This window comes from Branchiostoma lanceolatum, chromosome 4, assembly GCF_035083965.1.
Source record: "Branchiostoma lanceolatum isolate klBraLanc5 chromosome 4, klBraLanc5.hap2, whole genome shotgun sequence".
NCBI classification, from domain to species: Eukaryota; Metazoa; Chordata; class Leptocardii; order Amphioxiformes; family Branchiostomatidae; genus Branchiostoma; species Branchiostoma lanceolatum.
In genome coordinates this window covers 32,093,661-32,114,523 of record NC_089725.1, presented here as the reverse complement: position 1 = coordinate 32,114,523, position 20,863 = coordinate 32,093,661, and the positions used below count along the sequence as shown (strand labels likewise).

Below are 20,863 nucleotides of genomic sequence, written 5' to 3'. Positions count from 1 at the left end.
ACACTTGTCCTAGTATTCTTGAAAAGCAAGAAAATCGACAAACGCATCAACCATGAGGTTTTCTTATTGGTTGGTATTGGTGTTTCCAGTCAGCTGGTCCCAGTCTGGCCAATAGCGGTCCTTGATGCGGTTGCAGTAGGCCAGCAGGTTAGGACAGTCCACAGTGACAATCCTGTGTAGGTAGGAGTCTGGCGCGGTCCAAACTATCTCTGACAGCTGACCGAACACTGCTGCATCCACCTCAGTAGGCTCATCTCCCATCAGATAAGGTTTAGCACCTGATGTAGAGAAACAAACATATGATAGAATGGGTATGATATGCCACCTCACTGTTCTGAGTGCGCAAATGCAAAGTGAGATGCATTGTGGTCTATGGTCAAATTTTAAGGCCCCTAACTCGTAAACAATGCTTTGTTCTTTGTCTAGTCGTCTTGGCCACATATTCGTCTCAAGGGCCTTAACATCTGACCTTACCCACAATCCCCTGCACTATGAGGTTTATTTTTGCTTACCGTGTCAAGGTCACAGAATGATGCCATGCGCGTACATAAAGTAGCATGGCCAAATTGATCAAAGACTAGGTAGAGAGTGTAAAGTGAGAGCAGTCAAACTGCGCTGCGCGGTGTAGAAAAATGCCGGCTTGAGAAAGTGTGATTTGGATTGAGAATGTTTTCCAGGTCGTGTATAAATGCACCTTCTTACGGAAGTACCTGCCGGGGTTAGCCTGACGAATCGCGCTCCTAGTGTCCAGCCGGTTTCCGTAACCGCCTTTAACCCTTGGGTGGGGGTCAGTAACCTCCGGCTGAGAGCTTGTGTGAATACAAGCTACTGCCGGGGTGAGCCAGCTGCGGATCTATTGACCTCCGCAGTGGTGCGCTTTTTCAAAGAGGGTGTGCAAAGCCGATACTAGTAGGCAGACAGAGTTTAGTGTGATTTTTTAAAGATATTTTGTAGGTTGCACCCTGAACAGAAAGACATTTTTTTTAAATAGTACACCCTACTATCAATATATACTCATCGCGTCGAAGCCAGTCATCTTGTGGCCCATAACTATAGAAATCCCCATGGGATGTACGTATCTTTCATACTGTTATCAACCTACTGTTATCAACCTACTGAGCCCCCTCCCCCCAAGAACCTTAAACAATCCAACGTTACCGATGATAAGTCAAGTACTGATTAACTAGCTACTGCACTCATTATCGGTACTTTAAATGTCACTGTACATACAAATTTGCAGATCTTAAAAAGAAAGAAGTTTATAGCAGAATATTCTAACTTGGATCAAAAATGAAGAATATTTGATTTTGTACCAAGAAAGGTTGAGATAGCCTTGAGATCCTTCTCTATGATGCCTTCAAGGTCGTCCTTGGAATGGCGGCCAATGCCGTGAGCCATCAGCTTCTGCTTCGTGTTGCTTCTTATGCGTCTCATGAAAAGCATGGCGATCCAGGGAATCTCGAACAGCTCCTGCAACTTGTCAAAGTTATCTATCCACCTGTATTGGGTAAGACCCCTACATAGATAGCAAAACGTATAGTCAACTCTTTTATAAAACGAGATATTGTATTGACATATTCACCCATTCTTACAAACAATAATTACACTCTTCGTTCTAAATCAAATTAAAGAAAAGAAAACAAATATATGTTAACTCTACATATGCTAACATCATAACACACCAGCCTTTCTGCCTGGCGTTCCACTGTGTATTGTCTTGTTGCAATTTTTGATAAAGAATAAAGAATATCATAACAACATTTTTGCCGGCATCGCTTGATACACTCGCCAACTCTTCAGATTCGCTTCGAAAATGTAGGAGGACGAAAAGAGGAGGAACGCTGGCTAGAAATTTACAATGACTGGCATGGTTTTGACAGCTAATGTTTATAAAATAAAGCCAGAAACCTTGACTCGAATTCACAGATATTTCTAGTCACATAGAAAGGATATGGCCATTTCGAAAGACAAAGTACAGTCTGAATTTTCCTTTTTCAATTTGGAAACCCACTGATTTTAGAAAATGACGATGAGGAAATTGTAGAGGTCTTATAATAGTAGCTTGAGACATTGCACCTCATTAATCTCTGTTGTTGCCTAACATTTTAAGCAAGTATCAAGCAAGGGAATAAGTCAAAGGATTGCATTTCACTCGCTAACATTCATGCGTACGGTGTGTACAAAAGCAAAACTTTTTCTCTAAACCTTCTGTTTATGTTTATCTTCTTGTTCTGTATTTGTTAAACTATCTTAAATTTTCAATTTTGCGGAGTAGGATACCATCTTATAGCTACTAAAACGTACCAGTACGTGTTCTCCTCCACCATCTTAGTGAATGCCCTGCTGACGGCCTTGTCTGCGTCACTCAGGGACTTGTTCAGGTCCACGCCTTTCTCCCTGTTCAGGAACTCCAGGATGAGACCAGAGTCTCCCATGGCTTCACCGTTGTACTCTATCCACGGGATCTTCCCCTGTGAATTCAAAATGTAGAAGTTCAGCAATAATGTTTTTTCTAAAGATAGTAAGCCAAACAATGTAGCATATTTTACGAAGGAAATTCCCGATTGTGCCAGAGTATATTTGATAGGATTTAACTCATTGTATATCACTCTGACTTGATTTGCTAATTTGTAAAAAAGCAATGGAAACTATGTCGGCCGTATATCATAAGGAATACCTCTCCTAGCCATGCACAGCTATACTGCTCTATCTTAAATATTCACAGGTAGACCGTCCTAAAAAACTCGTTCGCTCACTGACTTACTCATTCACACATTCATTCGCTCACACACACACACACACAAACATACATACACACATACACATATATATATACATACACACACACACACACACACATACACACATACACACACAAACGCACACACACACACACACACATACATACATACACACATACACACAAACGCAAACATACACACACACACACACAAACATACATACACAACCAAAGAAATGTATACTTCGCCAAAAATAGTTACTCAAGCAAGTGGATAAAATTTTGAAACAGACGTTTCAGACAGCACCCGTTATCTTTCGTCAGTGACTAACGATATGCACTGCCAACCACCCCCCACCCCCGGACGAACAGCATATAGTTACTGTACTTAAACAACAGTAGCTAATTGAACTTGTCTTTAATTAATCTTCTTTTGAAGACTACGTCAAGACGTCCTAAACTGTCTTAACTTCATTAACATATCTATTCAGAGTTTTGGTATGAATATACTTTTCCCGTCCTTATCGTTAGTCACTGACGAAAGACAGCGGATGCTGTCTGAAACGTCTGACTGTTTCATAATCTTATCCAGTTCCTTGAGTAATTATTTTTGTCGTATCTTACTACCTGTATGTCTAACCTTCATCAACAAATGTATACTTCACTCCCTTTTGGCAAAGTAAAAAGTATACAAACCTTTGGACCCATACTCCTCCCATATATTGGTTCATACGGAATACCTGTTATACGCAGATATGTCTCCAGTTTCATCCCAAACGGAGTCAGACACGGGATTGCCTTCACAGGCGGAGTTACGTGGAAGTACACTTTTCCTGGGTGACGGTAACAAAAAAGGGAGAACCCAAAATCAACATGATCGTAAGGTAATGAAATCCTACCTAATTAAGTTCTCACAAGCATATAACGTTAACCAAAAAGCCCTATACCTAATTAAGCTCGTGTTTCAAAGGTACGGGTATTGCTGGGTCTATCTCCTAGTGATAGTTAACTTGAAGGGACTGAAAGCTTTCAAATACGTCAGCATAATGATCTAGGATCTTTTCTAATCCAGATTCCATTGGTAGCGTAGATGGTTTAATTTTATGAGAGCAATGAGGTATTGACTGATTGTTTGGCACTGATGGTTTGAAACTCTCTAGTCTGTCTCTTCCACAACACACTCAGTGGGTCTGTGCCATGGTCTAAAAGTTCTGACTCATGGCATCAACAAGCTAAATAGTTGTCCTATTCGTCGGCAATTTTGCGTACAAAAGCTTTCGAACATCTAAACAAAAAAAAGTCATTAAAAAAAAGGTCAGATATCCGCTATCACAGCTATCACAGCATCAAAGCTGTCGACAAAACAAAAAAGGCAAAGCAGCATTCAAAGTCTCTGACAGGAAACGTCTGTCTTCATTCAATGCGAACGTTCTTGAGAACGTTGACCTTTGACACGGATTTCTATGCCACCGGCAGGTGTAGTTCAAGTTGCCGTGAAAATGTAAATCCACAGTCAGTCTGCTTACATTACCTTACTAATAGTAGAGGTAATTTACAGGGTACACATGGTCACACACCATGAACACTACCAAGTGCCCATGTCATTCTCTTAGCTTCAATTTTCTCCAAAATGGAAGTCTCAATCGCCAAGTTTGTTTACGATATCTGAGGATTAGACTGTAAAAACTTTCCGTGCTTGGCATTGCCACAGCGTAATGTGAACGCAGGGCGATAAACGTTTACTCTCTCTCTCTCAGCCTCGATCTATGAAGCCCCTATAAAAGACCAAAGCAAATCAGACGGCAACAATGACAACCTACCAGAGGTGGCAGCCGCCATTTTGATCGCCTGTAGCACCCGGAATTGGGCACCTACAGTTGCTAGGGGCGGGTGCGGTTACGGTTCGACAGGTACTGGGCGTGGCGTAGGCACTCTGACCCTGACCCCAGCAGAGATCTTGTTTCTTGTAAGGGATAAATTTACGGTACGCAACAGGCGGCAGTTGATACTTGTTACAGGTTTGACATAGTCAAAGCCTGTATTGTTTTCGTAGGATTTTGTGATCACGTGGTCACGTAGCGTTTTAGCTTATTCATGACATCATCTACTGATATGTCAATATTAATCATTGTCATTCATTTGTGGTTCAAGCCTATGATCTATGCCTGGTAGCCTTCCTTCTATAGTATATGTACCACAGACTTAGCTGGAAACTTTTGTTTGTGGGCTAACACTGTACCTGAAAATGCAGTTGAATTGATGTTGGATAAAGATTAACCAATACTAAATTTGTATCAATTAATAGGCAGGAGAATAAATCTTTTTTGCTATATTGACTAAATCCATGTTGTTACATAACTAACATAGATACTTGATGTATACATGTTTTGTTCTGTCTTTGATCGAAGGCAATTAACATATTAATGGCCGACTTTAACACCTCACTGGTGAAGGATAGGTGTCATATCTACTTATCATTATCATCATTATGTGTATTATGCTAATAGGGGCTCATTTGCATAATTTATACAGAAACTTGATACTTCCCCTTTAGTAAATGCTACAGATGCCATATTAGAGGTGATTAAAGTTTTAGGAAAGGCGAATACAATGGAATGTGTGGTATGCTAATGATGCCCTCATTTCCATAATTTATGCAAAAGCTCAATATTTTCCTGCCAGTAAATGCTACAGATGCCATATTGGAGGTGTAGTAGGTAGCTTTAGGATAGTCGATAAGAATGGAGTATGCATTATGCTAATGTGGACACAATTTGCATAATTTATGCAGAAACTTCATATCTGCTTTAGGGTAAATGCTACATATGTCATATCAGTGGCGTGGGTAGCTTTAGTGAAGGTGAATACAACGGAATTTGTGTTATGCTGATAATGATCAAATTTGCATGATTAATGTAGAACGTTCATATCAAAATGGTAGGGGCTTCATATTGGACATATAAGAAACTTGAATAAACAATGATGCTGTTTCATACCTCCTTTATTAATGGAGAGAAATATTCTGCATTTTCTTGAAAATATTGCCTCACTTGTTATGATCATAATGACATGAAGTTTATGGAAATGAGAAAGTAATTTACATATGAATGTCAAAAATCAGAAAATGCTGTAGCACTTTTGTAGCAAAAAGGATGAACAAAACTAAACACATGCACAGACTATGGTATACCGAATAGTAGATTCTTCATTTTTGTCCTTTCATACCTTTGATTTTGGGATTGACTTTGGCATTCTACAACATTGGTACCCGTTTTCGAAAAGATATTATTTGACAATTTATATTAGAGCATGCATTTTGTCATTTTACAGCTGCAGACAGAACAGACGAAAATTGATGCGCGCCTGGTATATGGGATGTCATTCATGTAATCAAATCAACATGGCCTTGCTAATTATTGTCACCAAAAACTACTTTTAATCTCCGAGGAGGAGGGTACTCGCGGCGGTTCAAAGTCGGCGGTATGTGCCTTTGACCATGGATAAGCTTAGTTGGTGCAATGGCATTATTATCTCTATATAATGTCCTTGGTTTGTGTTAATTAGCCTAGTATTGTCTTCTTCATAGGTAAACCTGTCTGGATTTGCAGCTAGCGCAAATGCTTAACTCTAGTCAATTTTTGGACCTCTCTTGTGCATTCTAATATAACTTTAAAAGTGTTGAAGCTTCTCGCTTTGGTGTCCTAGCTTAACCATGTAACGTTAAATCCCTACAGGCGAAATACTACTGTAATGTACTGAAGTACAATTGTCCTGCTACCGCAAAATACCAGTTAGTCTTGTGACAGTACATGAGCGACACCTGTCAACAACAAGCTGAAGTGCAGCTCCGGGTTTCCCGCCATGTCTATCACGTGACCCAGTAGTTTCGAGACGTGCGCAAAACTCAGGAACCGGAACTGACTGAACGCGTTGTCCAACATTCCGCAGCCGGCAAAAACGCCCAGAAAACATCGAAATTTGGACGATTTGGGGGCACAGCCATGCCGAAGAGAAAGGTAAAATATCTCTTGTGTTCATATGAACCCTCAGAGGTGGTTGTACAGCAGATTTCCAAGCATTTTCGTCTGACGAAAGCAAATCACGATCGGCGATCGATCGGAACTCTGCCACGGTATGGCTTCCCTGTTGTCTGTTTTCATTCCTAGCATGTATGGTATGGCAGAAATCGTCAGACAGAATCGTGCACCAGGTATTTTCCTGTCATGGAATGTGCTAGGCTTGGATCTGAAGCTACAAAATAGCAAGAAAATATACAAGCCCTCTTGTAGTGACCGCTCCTGTATTTTTTGGGGGAGCGCCGCTGTTGTTATTTCTTTGTGCCAGCAGTGGCATAGTTTTCTTGGGGAAGGTCACCCGGCCATGGCGGTAGGGTATCAGCAGGGCCGCGCAGGTTCGTTCCGCATGCAGACAACGTACTGTCTCACCACCAAGTGTCTGGAACCTGTCGTGGCGGATAGCGCGCGCTGTGTATGGGATTGAACACCCCTGTGGTTGATAATGGTTCGCTCCGGTGGTCAAAGGTCACGCACTGGCTGTACTATACATTGGGCGAGTTCATTTCATTTGTAGGGATTTATTTTCTGCTGGACGTGTTACTGTAGAAATAGTAGAGATGTTATTCCAGTTTATGCTTTTGCTCACAGTCTTGATATTTTAACTATCGTAGTAAAGGTGTGACTGAAGAAAAACACCTGTATTATTATTTTTTGTTAAATTTGAAGTTGCACTTGCAGAGTATACTGATAGGTGGCTCTCCTGAGCTTTGAGGAGTTTGAAATACCCATTTGTGACCTGCAATTCAGAGACAAATGTCTAAGATTGCAGAAAAAGAATCAACAATTTGACACAGCCCAGTTTTATAAAGCTTATATAGATATGTTATGGTAACATGTCAAAGTAAAGGCGCCTAAGAAGAAGTTAGGGACCTTCATATTTGACCTTACTCATATGCATTTCAAACTGTATACCCAGTTATATCCTGTGTTCCATGCCTGTTTGTTTCATGGCTCTAAAATTCTCCCCTGAACACCAGAGCAACAGACAAGAACTGTTTGCATGTTGGGGGCGTTCACCTCGTGTATGTGCATTTCAAACTGACCCAGCTTGCCTTCCACGTCCCCTGCTTCTGTCCTTTGCCGCAACTCTAAATCATCAACATCCCCCCACCCCCATCCGTTATAACATTTGCTCCAAAATCCTTCCCCAGCACAGCACCAGAAGCAATAGCAACTCTGAGTATGCCTTCACCACCAAGGACAACGACTGGTTCCCCCCTCTTAATTTTTGGATGCCCTGTCTATAAATCATCGCTAAAATCCTGTTTTCTCTCCCCAGCGCCAGACCAGAAGCCAGAGCAGCTCGGAGTCGGACTTCACCACCGAGGACTCGGACGCTTCCATCGATGTGGAGTCTGACGACAACCCGGGGAGCCGGCGCGTCACGCGGGGGAGCGCCAAGAAGCTCAGCCAAGGTGAGACTCACAACAGTACCCGCAGGGAAGGGCTGTCTACGGGACCTGTCCCTCCGTCCCAGGACGGGAAAATGTATTTCCGTAAGCTTGAAGTGACAGGTTTAACAAGAAAAATTAACAACATGGGCTCCCAAGTAATGATCTGGACAAAAAAAATCAAAGTTGGAGACAGCCCTGATCTATGTTTTGCAGTGATGAATTAACCATTCATTCATTCATAATGCTACCCAAGGACCCGTTGTGCTTGGTATTTGTGGTACAGATTAAGTGTGGAATAAGGCTTTTGATTTTTATCCATAACATAAGAACTGATTGAACACAGTTTCTAAAACTAAAAGACGTAGACAGTAAGAAAGTAAAGATAATCTTGCATGCTGTAGAAGCTAACCGTGGCGTCTAAACTACCACAGGTGCCAAGCCTGGACAGAACAAGGGCTCCTCTCCGTCAAACCAAAAGCTTCAGACTGCTCGAAAGCTTTTCCAGCAGTCTAGGCTTGCCGGGAAAACCGCCGCCGAGTCTGCAGCCAGGAAAACCCCCGCTTTACCCGTCACACTGTCCCGCACCGCCGGCCCTGCACGCCGTAGGTCCATCCAGCTAAAGCTCTCCCCTTCTAGCCTCCTCCTTAGACGCCCCAGCCCAGGAAAGGCAGCACCCAAACCCCCAACACACCCTCCCGGCATGAGGAGGCCCCTGCATGCCGGTAGAGGTGGGGTGAAGCTCGGTAGAGGTAGAAATTTGCAGGCCACTCCGAAGAGAGGTGTGAACGGACGACTCAGCCCAGGAAAATCTGCAGCTAGATCCCCCAAAGATCTGCTCAAGAAACTCACAGGTAGATCTCCCGAATCCCCTCGAAATCTGCTCAAGAAGCCGGCAGGTGGATCTCCAAGATCTCCCAGATCCCCCGTTGATCTACCCAAAAGATCCACTGCTGGATCACCCAGATCCCCAGCTTCTCTTCCACGCAAATCCCAGGCTAGATCCCCTAATAATATGTTCAAGAAGTCCCCAGCTAGATCGCCACGATCCCCCAATGGCCTGCCAGGAAAATCCACAGCTAGATCACCAAGATCCCTCAATGGCCTTCCAGGGAAATCCCCAGCTAGATCCCCAAGATCCCTTAAAGGCCTGCCAGGAAAATCCCCAGCTAGATCCCCAAGATCCCTTAAAGGCCTTCCAGGAAAATCCCCAGCTAGATCTCCAAGATCCCTCAATGGCCTTCCAGGGAAATCCCCAGCTAGATCCCCACGATCCCTCAATGGTCTGCTGAAGAAATACCCCGCCAGATCCCCGAGATCCCTCCTCGCTCTGCCCAGGAGATCCCCTGCTAGATCCCCCGTGGGCCTGAGCCGGAAACGCCGCCGATCTGTATGTGCAATATCTCTCTCCGCAGGTGATGGGGCGGAGCAGGCGGAGCGGCTGGAGGAGTACGGTACCCGCTCCCGGTCCTCCCTCCTCCACCCCAGCCAGCGTGGCGGCACAGCCGGCGGGTCCCCCACGCGACACGTTGCCAAGGCGACGTCCTCGGAGTCGGAGTCAGAGGGCCTGGCGGTGGAGGATGCAGGGCGGAGGAAGGGGCTGAAGAGGACGGCCAAGGCGATGAGTTACTACGGCTCGCCGCCCAAACGGCACCACCTGGGGGAGACCAGGTGCCCCATGCCGGGGTGCGACTCCATGGGTAGGTCCCACAGTGTTATGTTCATTCCTAGGTACACACTAGCACACTAGGTGCTAGACTCAGTACATTTGCTAGGCACAGTGCAGGCGCAGTACAGGCGCAGTACAGGTGTAGGATACTATGCAGGTGCAATACAGGTTTAGGATGCCGGGGTGCGACTCCATGGGTAGGTCTTAATGTTCCACACATTTTAGGATACCTGTAAACACAGGCTAATGGACTGTTTTCGTCGAACACCATATCGAACATAGAGAACCCCTTGTACCATTCCCGACACCTCTGTCAAAAACATGCTAGTACTAGTAGTAGTAGGACAGAAATGGCAGGTGTTAAGGAGAGCCCAGGGCTCAAAATACTGGGTGCATGTGCACCTGTGTGCACACTAAATTCTAGTTGACTGGGGGTGTACAGCTTTAGTAAGATATTTGTGTAGGGATTTGCTGACGTTCTACTTCAGCGTTCGAAATACCCGTCTGCAATCTGCAAAATGCATAAAGATTTTCAAGATTGCAGAAGAAAAATTAAACAATCTGCAATTTTGCAGAAGAAAAAAAACAGACTCGGGATTCAATGGCTCTCAATTCAGGAGATTATAATTTATATACACTTACTAGTAAGCAAACTAGCGGCGCTGTAGATATAAACTGAAACCCACACCGTCGCGCAAGATGGCGGCGTTTCGGTGCGTTCCGACTGCCTGGTGCTACTTGAGGTCATTTTTTCGGCCCTTTCCGTGATAACCTCGGAGACGAATCATGTGAGAAAATGTCAAATTCGTGCATTTCCGTCAACCCTCGCTAATCTCCGCGGTCACGATCTCGAGGTCGGCAAAAGTCGGGAAAACAATTCCCGTATGTTTCTAGTATGTCGCAAGCATGCGATTTCTTCGGGGCCTGAACTCGGGACATGGGCGCGATGACAGAAGGAACGAAACGGTGGCTGCTACATTAGTCCGTGGTCCTTCAAGCCCAGATGGCAGCGATGAAGTTGAGAACTACTCAGATAGATCTAGAGCACCGCCTTGCGTGGAGAAGGCGCGACATTTCCTCCTGTGCCGAGACAGTGGGGAGGGGGGCGCCCACGTGAACAACAATAACATCCCCGGGCCGTCTTGAGGGCCGGTTGTTCGAACTCGGAGTCCGATGTTTAAAACCGATAGCAATTTTTCAAATTCATAAAAAATAGAATTACGCAGAGGGCAAGGTTTGCGTGAAGTTTCTTTATTTTGAATTTTTCATTATTTTATTATTGAATAGATACGCTTTTGCTGTTGCAATTTTCGCTATTCATTTGAATATTTTTCACGCACATGTATGTTATTCCTGTTTCAAATTTTGCTAGTAAGAATTAAAGATAGAGTGAGAATAAAGAATAACAGCAATGTTGCAAAGCTAGATATGATGTAAATATAAGTATATATAGGCATTATCAAGTTGAGAAGGTGTCGTGTGTATTTGCAGAAAATATTTTCAAATTGCAGAAAAATTTTTTGACATTCTGCAATATTGCAGAACACTGAAAAAAAGTATTTCTACCACTGTACTTTATGTTGTGCACTCAGAATTCTTTCAGTGCACCTTAATGTTTAGCCCCGATGCCCCTATTCCTAGAAATGAATTTCGAGGTCTGCCTTTTATTATAATTCATATTTTGGGAAATCTAAACTGTTCCTGTGATGCTTTTCCCGACAGGCCACTTCACTGGAAAGTTTGAGACCCACTGGACGCTGTCTGGCTGCCCGCTGTACCACAACTTGACTAAGGAGGAGTGTAAGGTAAGACACTTTCACTCTCACAAGCTCACTAAGGAGGAGTGTAAGGTAAGACACTTTCACTCTCACAACCTCACTAAGGAGGAGTGTAAGGTAGGACACTTTCACTCGCACAACCTCACTAAGGAGGAGTGTAAGGTAAGACACTTTCACTCTCACAACCTCACTAAGGAGGAGTGTAAGGTAGGACACTTTCACTCGCACAACCTCACTAAGGAGGAGTGTAAGGTAGGACACTTTCACTCGCACAACCTCACTAAGGAGGAGTGTAAGGTAAGACACTTTCACTCTCACAACCTCACTAAGGAGGAGTGTAAGGTAGGACACTTTCACTCGCACAACCTCACTAAGGAGGAGTGTAAGGTAAGACACTTTCACTCTCACAGGAGTGTAAGCCTGTAAGGTAAACCAAGATTTGAATATGTTTTGTAATGTGTGGCGAGCGACACCAGCCTTGGCTGCCTGGTGCTCTACATTCTGTTTATTTTATTTTATTCGCATATGTTTTCAGAGTATTAGGCAGGAAGCTTAATTAAGCTTATTTGAAGCCTTCTACTCAAAACATACAAAAAGAGACATAATAACATACATAAATACAGAATGGATAAAAGGAAAATGACAATAGACAATACAAGTTGGTATCTATCAATAAATGAATCTGCCTGTACAATGTATGTAAGTATGAACTATATCAAATATTTTACAGTTTTGTAAGTATGAGAGTGACGCAGAACCGCGTAACAGAAAAGAACACAATGAACTGTCGTTAAGTAGTTGAAGGTCAGTTATGTTGGAAAGGGATGATAACATAGTACTTCTTTGGGTGGTATAAAGTTTACAGCGTAGGAGGTAATGTTCGGTTGTTTCACAATAATGACCACATTTACATGTGGGACAATCTATACAATGTTCTACATTCTGTTGTGTTGTTGCAATTTGAAAGAAATGATAAATAAGATTAGCTACTTTCACAAACATTGCACAACAGCTTTGAACACGAGCAGCTTTAGCGTACTAGAGTTTGTGTCTTTCTTGTGCCCTTGTAAAAGTGAGACTCAAATTCCTCAGTCCACTCATGTGAAAGTTCAGCTTCAGTTAGGGACATCCTCTATATGATGATTGATAGGACGTAAAGCCAGAGGTCCTGTGTTTGAGGAGAGCTACACCTCGAGCATGTAAAAGACCCAACCACACATCATTAAGAGTAGGAATTGCTTGATGCATAAGAGTAAGAGTCCATCCTGGTGTGAGTAGACGAGACTCCAGTCTGGTCTTGTGCAGCTTGTACTCAAGATACAAAAGCTGGTGTGTCACCCCTTGAGGTGTGTTACAAATCATACGATACAAACAAACAAATAAACAAACAAGTGTTGTTGTGGTTGCCACAGGTTCGAGCGGTGGACAGGGAATCAAAACAGAAAGTTCGGGACAAAATCAAGAAGGAGGTTATGGACGAGGCGCACATGGCCCTTAGAAACCCTGTAAGTGTAAGTTGAACCTGACATGAATAATAACTCCTCCTCCTCTCTCCTCTCTGCAGCTCACAACTAACTCTCTCCTCTCAGCCCTCTAATCTAGTGAGAAAGTTACATTCTTTTGAGTTTAACTAACCTACATTAACCTTCTCCCTGCTGCCTAACTCTGTAACCATTAGGGAATTGGGTGCCAAACAGCTGCTTCAGTGTGCTAAAGTTTAATTCTTCCTTATGTATTTTACCAACTCAGTTGAACTTTCTGCTAACCAACAGGCTAGTTTGGTGTGGTGATTATAGCCCTGTCAGTAATGAGTATAACCTGGTTAGCCATAAATGATGACACTGAATGATGTCTCCTCCCAGAGTCCCACCAGGAGTCAGAAGGAGTACAAGGAGAAGGTCAAGGAGCAGCGCAAGGTCAAGCCGGTCATCTCCGAGGAGCAGAAGGAGAAGGCCAGACAACACAAGTAAGCTTTTTCTTCTTTCTTCTTTTTTCCTTCCTCAAGAAAGTCAATTGTCACCACATATCAGGAGACATCTAGGTTACAGGGTACATGAATAGGACTGCGACGGCATCTCATCTTCTCAAGTAGAGCTGTGTACCGGTACACTGTACCGGTACAGTACCAGTACAATCAATTAGGTACAAGTCCAAAATACCTGAACCCTGCTGGACCCGTACTGCACCGGTACTGGACCGGTAGTAATCAGGTCAAGCCTGACTCAGGGGATGGTCACTTTGACAGCTAAAATTACTATGAAATTACCGTGGCAGTGCACTAAAGCCACATCTATACTATACTCCAGCACATGAAATACATTTGCTAGGCTGGAGTCAAGTTTTCATCTGTGTTTTCATAAAAATAATACCTAGCACAATTAAATATTATGTTGTTACCAGTTCAAACATGCTTTTGTCCCTATTGAAAATCTACCGTTTTCCGAACAAGTAGTTTAGGTACAGGTTCAGGTCCGTACCTGTACCTAAACCCGTGTACCTGTACCTGTACCTAAAATTTGTTTAGGTACACAGCGCTATTCTCAAGTCAGAACACCATGATTGAGACCAGCTTTATTGCTCACTAAGACTGAGGACTAACTGAGCCAATAGGAGAAGTAGAGGTTATGAAGGCTGCTAGTTGAGAATATTCCCTGCCACATTTAGACCGGAATGTTTTCGATCCACACTCTTGCTTGGTTTCTTAGTATGTCCAATAGACGAAGTACCTGTAAAACATTCACCTGTAATAATACAGTTGGCTAGAATGTCTATTTATGCTTTCGTCATCACTCATTTTAATGTTGACAGTTTCACAGTACAACTAAAGCTGGCTACATGAAGAGTTGTACTGGTTCACTAAAAGGACAAAAGTCTATAAAGCTGTGTTAAAAGACAAGCTTACAGTGTTGAAGATACTTCTTTTCTAGATTTTGTGCGAAAACTTGCTGAAGTTTATTGTTGTTGACAGTATTCTGTTGTTGTTGACAGGAAAACCCACGAGAACAACCGAGAGCCGTTGTTAGAAGGGCTGACGTCACAGTACGACCTGGAGCTGTTCAGAGAGGCCCAGGCCAGAGCTGCTGAGGACATGGTAGGTCACGACCCCTAACCCTGACCTCAAACCCCATCCCTAACCTGTTCAGAGAGGCCCAGGCCATAGCTGCTGAGGACATGGTAGGTCACGACCCCTAACCTTGACCTCAAACCCCATCCCTAACCCCTGACCTGTTCAGAGAGGCCCAGGCCAGAGCTGCGGAGGACATGGTAGGTCACGACCCCTAACCCTGACCTCTAACCCCTGACCTGTTCAGAGAGGCCCAGGCTAGAGCTGCTGAAGACATGGTAGGTCACAACCCCTAACCCCAGACCTCTCACCCCATCCCTAACCCCTAACCTGTTCAGAGAGGCCCAGGACTGGCAGGAGTCAAATATTGTTTTTACTGGAGTGTCTGTTTGTGAGGGTGTTCAGATACTGCTATTTTTGTCTGTGAAGTCCGGCATGTCTGATTGTCATGTTTTGTTGTAGGAGAAGAACGTTCCCTGCGTTGAAGCCGAGGTTCAGCAGGGGGCGCTGTTCGAGGCGGGGCTGAAGACGATCCAGTTCGGGCGGTTTGAGCTGGACACCTGGTACTCGTCGCCCTACCCGGAGGAGTATGCGCGCCTCCCCAAACTCTACATCTGCGAGTTCTGCCTCAAGTACATGAAGAGCGCAACCATCCTCAGGAGACACATGGTGAGGATGGCCCGCTAGTTTATCCTTCTTCCTGCTGCTGTAACAGGGCTGTCTCCAGGATCCGTCCCTCCGTCCTGGGACGGAAATTTGCTGTTGGAAAGGAAAAAATACACCCTTTCCGTCCCAAAGTCTGAACTCTATGACTTGAAATTGATAAAAATGTGCCTTTATAAGCTTAAAATCAATGACAAATTCAAAACATTGGCTCCCAACCAACCAATGAGTGGGACTGAAAAAAATTCAAAGCTGCTCTGTAACTGAGAGAATAGCCTTGTTGAGTTGTCCTAAGTACACTAAGAGCGCAACCATCCTCAGGAGACACATGGTGAGAGGAAGGAGCATTCTGGAACAAATAGATTCATTTGCTTTTGCAGTTGTTTTATTTAGTGGTAGGAGGAAAAGTGTGTATGGAGACACCCCCTGTAACAGTTCATTTACACCCCTCCCCCAGGCGAAGTGTGTGTGGAGACATCCCCCTGGAGATGAGATCTACAGGAAAGGCACCATCTCCGTGTTTGAAGTGGACGGACAGAAGAACAAGGTAAGATGTCAGGAAGGGTTAATGTTTAGTCAGGCAACTGTGGCTGGTTCTCATTGAATGTGCAAAATGCTGTCGCCAGTCTTCACGACTTCGTATGAGCCAAGTTACAGGCAACATCATTACTTTCCTCATTTTCCCACAATACCTATTATTTTTACAAGAAAGGCACCACAATGATTAGTATTAGTTGAAATTAGTGGCATTTTTTTCTAGAAAAAAATATTGTTTATTGAGAAAAAGTGTGTGAGTGTCCTGCCAATTAGCTGATATGTTTCCTGCAAGTTAAAAGCAGAACAAGGAAACTATTGCGGTTAAAATAGCTTGAATGCTCAGGAAAACATTAGAATTTACACATGTGTTAACATTGAAATCAGTGCCGAAATCATTATTGATTGTTCTTTGAGTAACAATCACAGTTCCTTATTCAATAGAGTAACATAACAGGTATTGGGCTAAACATGTTCTTGCATTGTTCCAGATCTACTGCCAGAACCTGTGTCTCCTAGCGAAGTTGTTCCTGGACCACAAGACGTTGTACTACGACGTGGAGCCCTTCCTGTTCTACGTCATGACGGAGGCGGACGGCACGGGCTGCCACGTCGTCGGCTACTTCTCCAAGGTACGGCTGGTTTGTTTGCATAGCATGAGCCACTGTAAACCTTCACGTTTTCGGCCCAGAACTAGAGCTGTGTACTGGTACACTGTACCGATACAGTACCGGGTACAATCAATTAGGTACAGGTCCAAAATACCTGACCCTGCTGTATCGGTACTGGACCTGACTCAGGGGATGGCCACTTTGACAGATAAAATTACTATGAAATTACCGTGGCAGTGCTCTAAAGCCACTCTAAAAGCACAGAAAACGCATTTGCATGGCTGGAGTCAAAGTTTCATCTGTGTTTTCATAAAAATAATACCTAGCACAATCAAATATTTAGTTTTTACCAGTTCAAACATGCTTTTGTCCTTGTTGAAAATCAAGCATTTTCCGAACAAGTACTTTAGGTACAGATTCAGGTCCGGACCTGTACCTTAACCCGTCTACCTGTACCTGTACCTAAAATTTGTTAAGGTACACAGCTCTACCCAGAACCCAGCGGTTTTGGGTTCGGATCCCCTTACGCCACTGCACCACCGATCTCCTCGGGGAAAAAGGCACTTTGCACGACTTTCTTCACTCCGCCCAGGTGTAAAAATGGTTATATCATGTGTGTGGGTCACGACACCAGCAATGGCTGCCTTTGTCTCACGTGTATTGCACTGTTGCTATTCTAATAGAAAAAATAGAACAAAAGCTTCTCATGGCATAACAGAGCCTGCAAAGGTAGCTGCTTGGCACCAAATAAGTGTTTTTATGCGCTAGGCAGCAGGGAGGTTAGTCTGCATAAGATGGGTTTGACCGGTCTGATCTACTCAAACTGCACCCCAACTCTTGTAAAAAAAAGCCCCTTCTCATCCCATACTATACACTTTTGTATCAGGTAGATTAGCCTTATGAAACTATAGTTATGTGCCAGTAGATGCCATACTTTGTACCTTGTACAATTGTTGTGCATTGAAGTTATCGTACTCTTAACCTATGCTATTCAATCAAAGCTTTCTGGTGAGATTAAGAGAAAACAAAAAAAAACATGCAGTTCTTTACTTTCTGCATGAATTTTTAACAAAGTTTAGTCTTTTTGTTAATGAGCATACATAACATGTATTATTAAACTGTTCACAGGAGAAGAACTCCTTCCTGAACTACAATGTGTCCTGCATCTTGACCCTGCCCCAGTACATGAGGCAAGGCTTCGGCAAGATGCTCATAGATTTCAGTAAGTATCATCTAACCTTATTCGACCCTTTACTAGTAGGCTCCTTCATTGACCCCTTGACCTGGAATGTCTGTCAGTTGTCTCACGGTCTCACTCACTCATCTTTGCCGCTTTTCAGTCCTTATCACTGATGTGAGCCGTCATTGTTTTCTACGATGCCCTGTTTGCTGCCATCCGCTGCACCCCCTCCCATGTACAGCCCATCTCATTGTCTCACAGTCTAGCAACTCTGAAGTTGACTTCCTGTCACTCTGATTAACCTGACTCAATCTTAACTATGACTTGATATGTGTATGAAATGAAGACAAATGTAAAATGGTTCAATTGAGTCTTGTTATGTAATTTTGATTGACATGTTTGATTGACAGGTTACCTCCTGACGAGGGTTGAGGAGAAAACAGGATCGCCAGAACGACCTCTGTCCGACCTTGGACTTATAAGCTACAGAAGTTACTGGAAGGGTGTTCTGCTGAAGTATCTACATGAGCACAAACACGACAGAGAGATCTCCATAAAAGGTTGGTTTATTTGTTTGTTTTCTACTAGAAGGGCTACTGCCGAAATTTCTAGAGATCTCCTTTGATTTCTTTGTTTGTTAGTTTGTTTGTTTGTATAGTATACCACCTCTTGGTGTTAGCTGGTTTGGTAGCAAAAGCTGCACAGGGAACTGAATGGTGTGAAGCATTCCCTCCTGGGTAGCTGTATCTGCAAGCACACTTCGGTGTAACACATAAGCTTCTCAGGCATGCGGTGTGGTAGCAGCTGGTTATATTACACTGAATTACCTGTTATACCTATTCACTTAAAAAAGTAAGCGTTGTTTAGTGTCGATGCCTTTACTGTACAGGGTGGCATCGAGTTCCACTCTACCATAGTTTTAGGGGAAAATGTCCAAATCCATTCATGTTTATTTCTGAAGTAGTAGTTCTGATATCAATGCTGTATTTGCTGTCTGCAGACTTGAGTACGGAGACCGGAGTGAACCCGTACGACATCGTCAGCACCCTACAGGCCATGAGCATGCTCAAGTACTGGAAGGGGAAGCACATCGTGCTCAAGAGACAGGTGAGGCCGAGGCATGTGTGTGTGGATGGGTATATATGATGTGTGGAGAAGTTAGAGCTGCAAGCTCCCTTTCTTCACATCAGTACCTAGATTAATGCTGTTCTGATCAATGCTCATTGTCTGAGATTCTTTTAAGGATTTATAATGTATGAAATGTTTAACTCCGTAGATTCGATATAAGTCTTTTGACAAATATTTAAACCTTACATACAACATAAATTATTTGCAACAGGTTTCGAGACGAACTCTGTCTCCTCTTCAACCCTGATACAATCAGATCCTGTCTTGTTGTTCTCTTGTCACGTCAAGTCTTGATCTGTTTTTGTTCATTGATGTAATGATGTTTTGCTTTGAATCTACACATTTTTGTACTCTGTAGAAATTCAACGCAACTTAGTGCTGTCTACATTGCGTACCATGTGCTGCTATTTTGATATAAAAATGTTTTTTAAAGTTTGAAGTTCAAAAACATTTACCTGGCCGATGTTTTGGTAGCTCCCCTTTTACTACATTTTTATTACATCTGCAACATTAATAATAAGTTTATTGCAAGTTCTTGCCCGTAGGCTAATTGCAAGTACGTGCAAAATGGAAGAACGGACAGACAATTGGTAACAATATAGCATGTGACTATTCTAGTCTAAATGCTAACACTAAATTCTATCTTATTTGGGTTGGACTTCTTTTTTAATAAACCTTGTTTATATTTCTCACCAGGACATGATTGAGGAGTACCTGAAGAAGCAGGCCAGCAAGCCTCCAGACCACAAGGCCATCGACCCCAACTCACTAAAGTGGACTCCTCCGGTCATCACCAAGAGATGAGGGGGGGGGGGAGCTTCTGTTTGTTAAACCTCGCAGCACAGATTACTTGAGGGTGTTAAACCTCGCATCACAGATGACATGGGTGTACAGACCAGGGCTTTATGTAAGAGCTCACAACCACAGGGTACCTACTCCATGGAACGTTGTTGTGTGCTCTTTACTGTTGTATTTGGCCAAGGACTGGCCAAAAGAAAAAAAATGCTCTTCAAGGTTTTCTTCCTATGTTATGTGTAAGTGCAAGACAGAAACCTAGGTGAAAACAGCATCGAGAGACAACAAAATGAGAGCTTTTGTATATAGATGAAATAAAAACTAAGGACGACTCCTACACATGAAATGAACTTGATATCACCCATGATCTGCCATCCTACATATCTGACAATGTCCTTCTGACTATCACTGTGTTTTTAAAGACTGTTAGTGGATAGTTGAATTGTTACACATGTATGTTTGCGATACTGTTGTATATAGGAGGAGGGGGAAAGTAATGTCCAAGCAGATGTGGGGTAGAAAATCGGGACAGCGTTCACAAAACATAGTAAATTCCATTCACTAACCCTTTTATATTGAGGACTAAAGTTAGTCAACTGGAAGCTGTGACGAGAAAAAGTTTTTTGGGAAGAAAATGCTGAGCCCTCTCTTGTAAATCCACAATGTCCCAGAGTGTATAGACTAAGATATTAGCTGAGTGTACATACATGTATGTTGTGAGAACATTGTCTGCTATGTGTCTGTCCCATTCAGCCTGATGGGTTTTAAGAAATGTGTACAGAAACAATTGTTTAAAAGAGGAATGATGTCTCAAATTGACCCTCTCCTTACTTCCTCAGTCTGTGACCAGTATAGTTTGGTGCAAAAAGGCCTACCGCTGTAGGGAAAAGGATAAACTAGTTTGCCTGTGTTGGAGACTGTTTTCAGTGTAAACCGATTACGTGTTTGTTTGGAAAAGCATTGGAAATAGCCTGGAAGTCAGTACTGTTCAGCCTCAGTCTCTCCTCAGATTCTTGCCAGCCAACAACAGAAATGCCTGGAGCTCAACTGTACTGGTTCCCAGGCTACACCTACAGAACACTCTAAGTCTACCCACAACTGCTTGTTGTATCAGTCTGACACTAAAGGAATATTGAGATGGTTAAAATAGATAAAGTTTGAAACAATTGATCAACAACTTTGTCAGAGTCTCTTTTTTTTATTTCGGGTCAGTGTTGGGTGCCTCTTGCACCTC

The 20,863-nt window shown here is 43.2% G+C and overlaps 2 protein-coding genes across 8 annotated transcripts in view; one reads left to right on the top strand and one right to left on the bottom strand.

Annotated features, from left to right (window-relative positions):
• LOC136434047 (failed axon connections homolog) overlaps positions 1-4,789 on the bottom strand; it is a 5,344-nt gene extending 555 nt beyond the window's left edge. Inside the window, exons 1-5 of the mRNA XM_066426716.1 lie at positions 4,561-4,789; positions 3,437-3,573; positions 2,305-2,471; positions 1,314-1,516; positions 1-278 (exon numbers count right to left, since the gene is read on the bottom strand). The exon at positions 1-278 is cut by the window's left edge and continues 555 nt beyond it. Of these exons, the coding sequence (XP_066282813.1) occupies positions 64-278; positions 1,314-1,516; positions 2,305-2,471; positions 3,437-3,573; positions 4,561-4,579 (741 nt within the window). The 5' untranslated portion in view covers positions 4,580-4,789 and the 3' untranslated portion in view covers positions 1-63. The remainder of the gene's footprint in view (positions 279-1,313; positions 1,517-2,304; positions 2,472-3,436; positions 3,574-4,560) is intronic.
• Positions 4,790-6,614: 1,825 nt separating this feature from the next.
• On the top strand, positions 6,615-20,806 carry LOC136434051 (histone acetyltransferase KAT7-like). Of its 7 annotated transcripts, XM_066426725.1 has the most exons (15): positions 6,624-6,756; positions 8,096-8,231; positions 8,642-9,061; positions 9,623-9,907; positions 11,599-11,681; positions 13,067-13,165; positions 13,517-13,620; positions 14,643-14,745; positions 15,181-15,387; positions 15,839-15,928; positions 16,407-16,547; positions 17,655-17,748; positions 18,117-18,266; positions 18,707-18,813; positions 19,531-20,806. In XM_066426725.1, exons 1-15 carry the CDS (start codon positions 6,742-6,744, stop codon positions 19,636-19,638), a joined length of 2,142 nt encoding a protein of 713 aa, XP_066282822.1. In that variant the 5' UTR covers positions 6,624-6,741; the 3' UTR covers positions 19,639-20,806. The 7 variants fall into 7 exon arrangements, 6 of the variants coding, with proteins under 6 accessions (XP_066282822.1, XP_066282824.1, XP_066282823.1 ...); XM_066426727.1 differs by lacking the exon at positions 8,642-9,061 and having other exon boundaries at positions 13,067-13,159; XM_066426726.1 differs by lacking the exon at positions 8,642-9,061.
• Positions 20,807-20,863: the final 57 nt, after the last annotated feature.

Coding starts and splice junctions, on each gene's coding strand:
- LOC136434051 (XM_066426721.1), top strand. Junction 8,232..8,641: donor CGCCAAGAAGCTCAGCCAAG/GTGAGACTCACA, acceptor AAACTACCACAG/GTGCCAAGCCTGGACAGAAC. Junction 16,548..17,654: donor TCGTCGGCTACTTCTCCAAG/GTACGGCTGGTT, acceptor AACTGTTCACAG/GAGAAGAACTCCTTCCTGAA.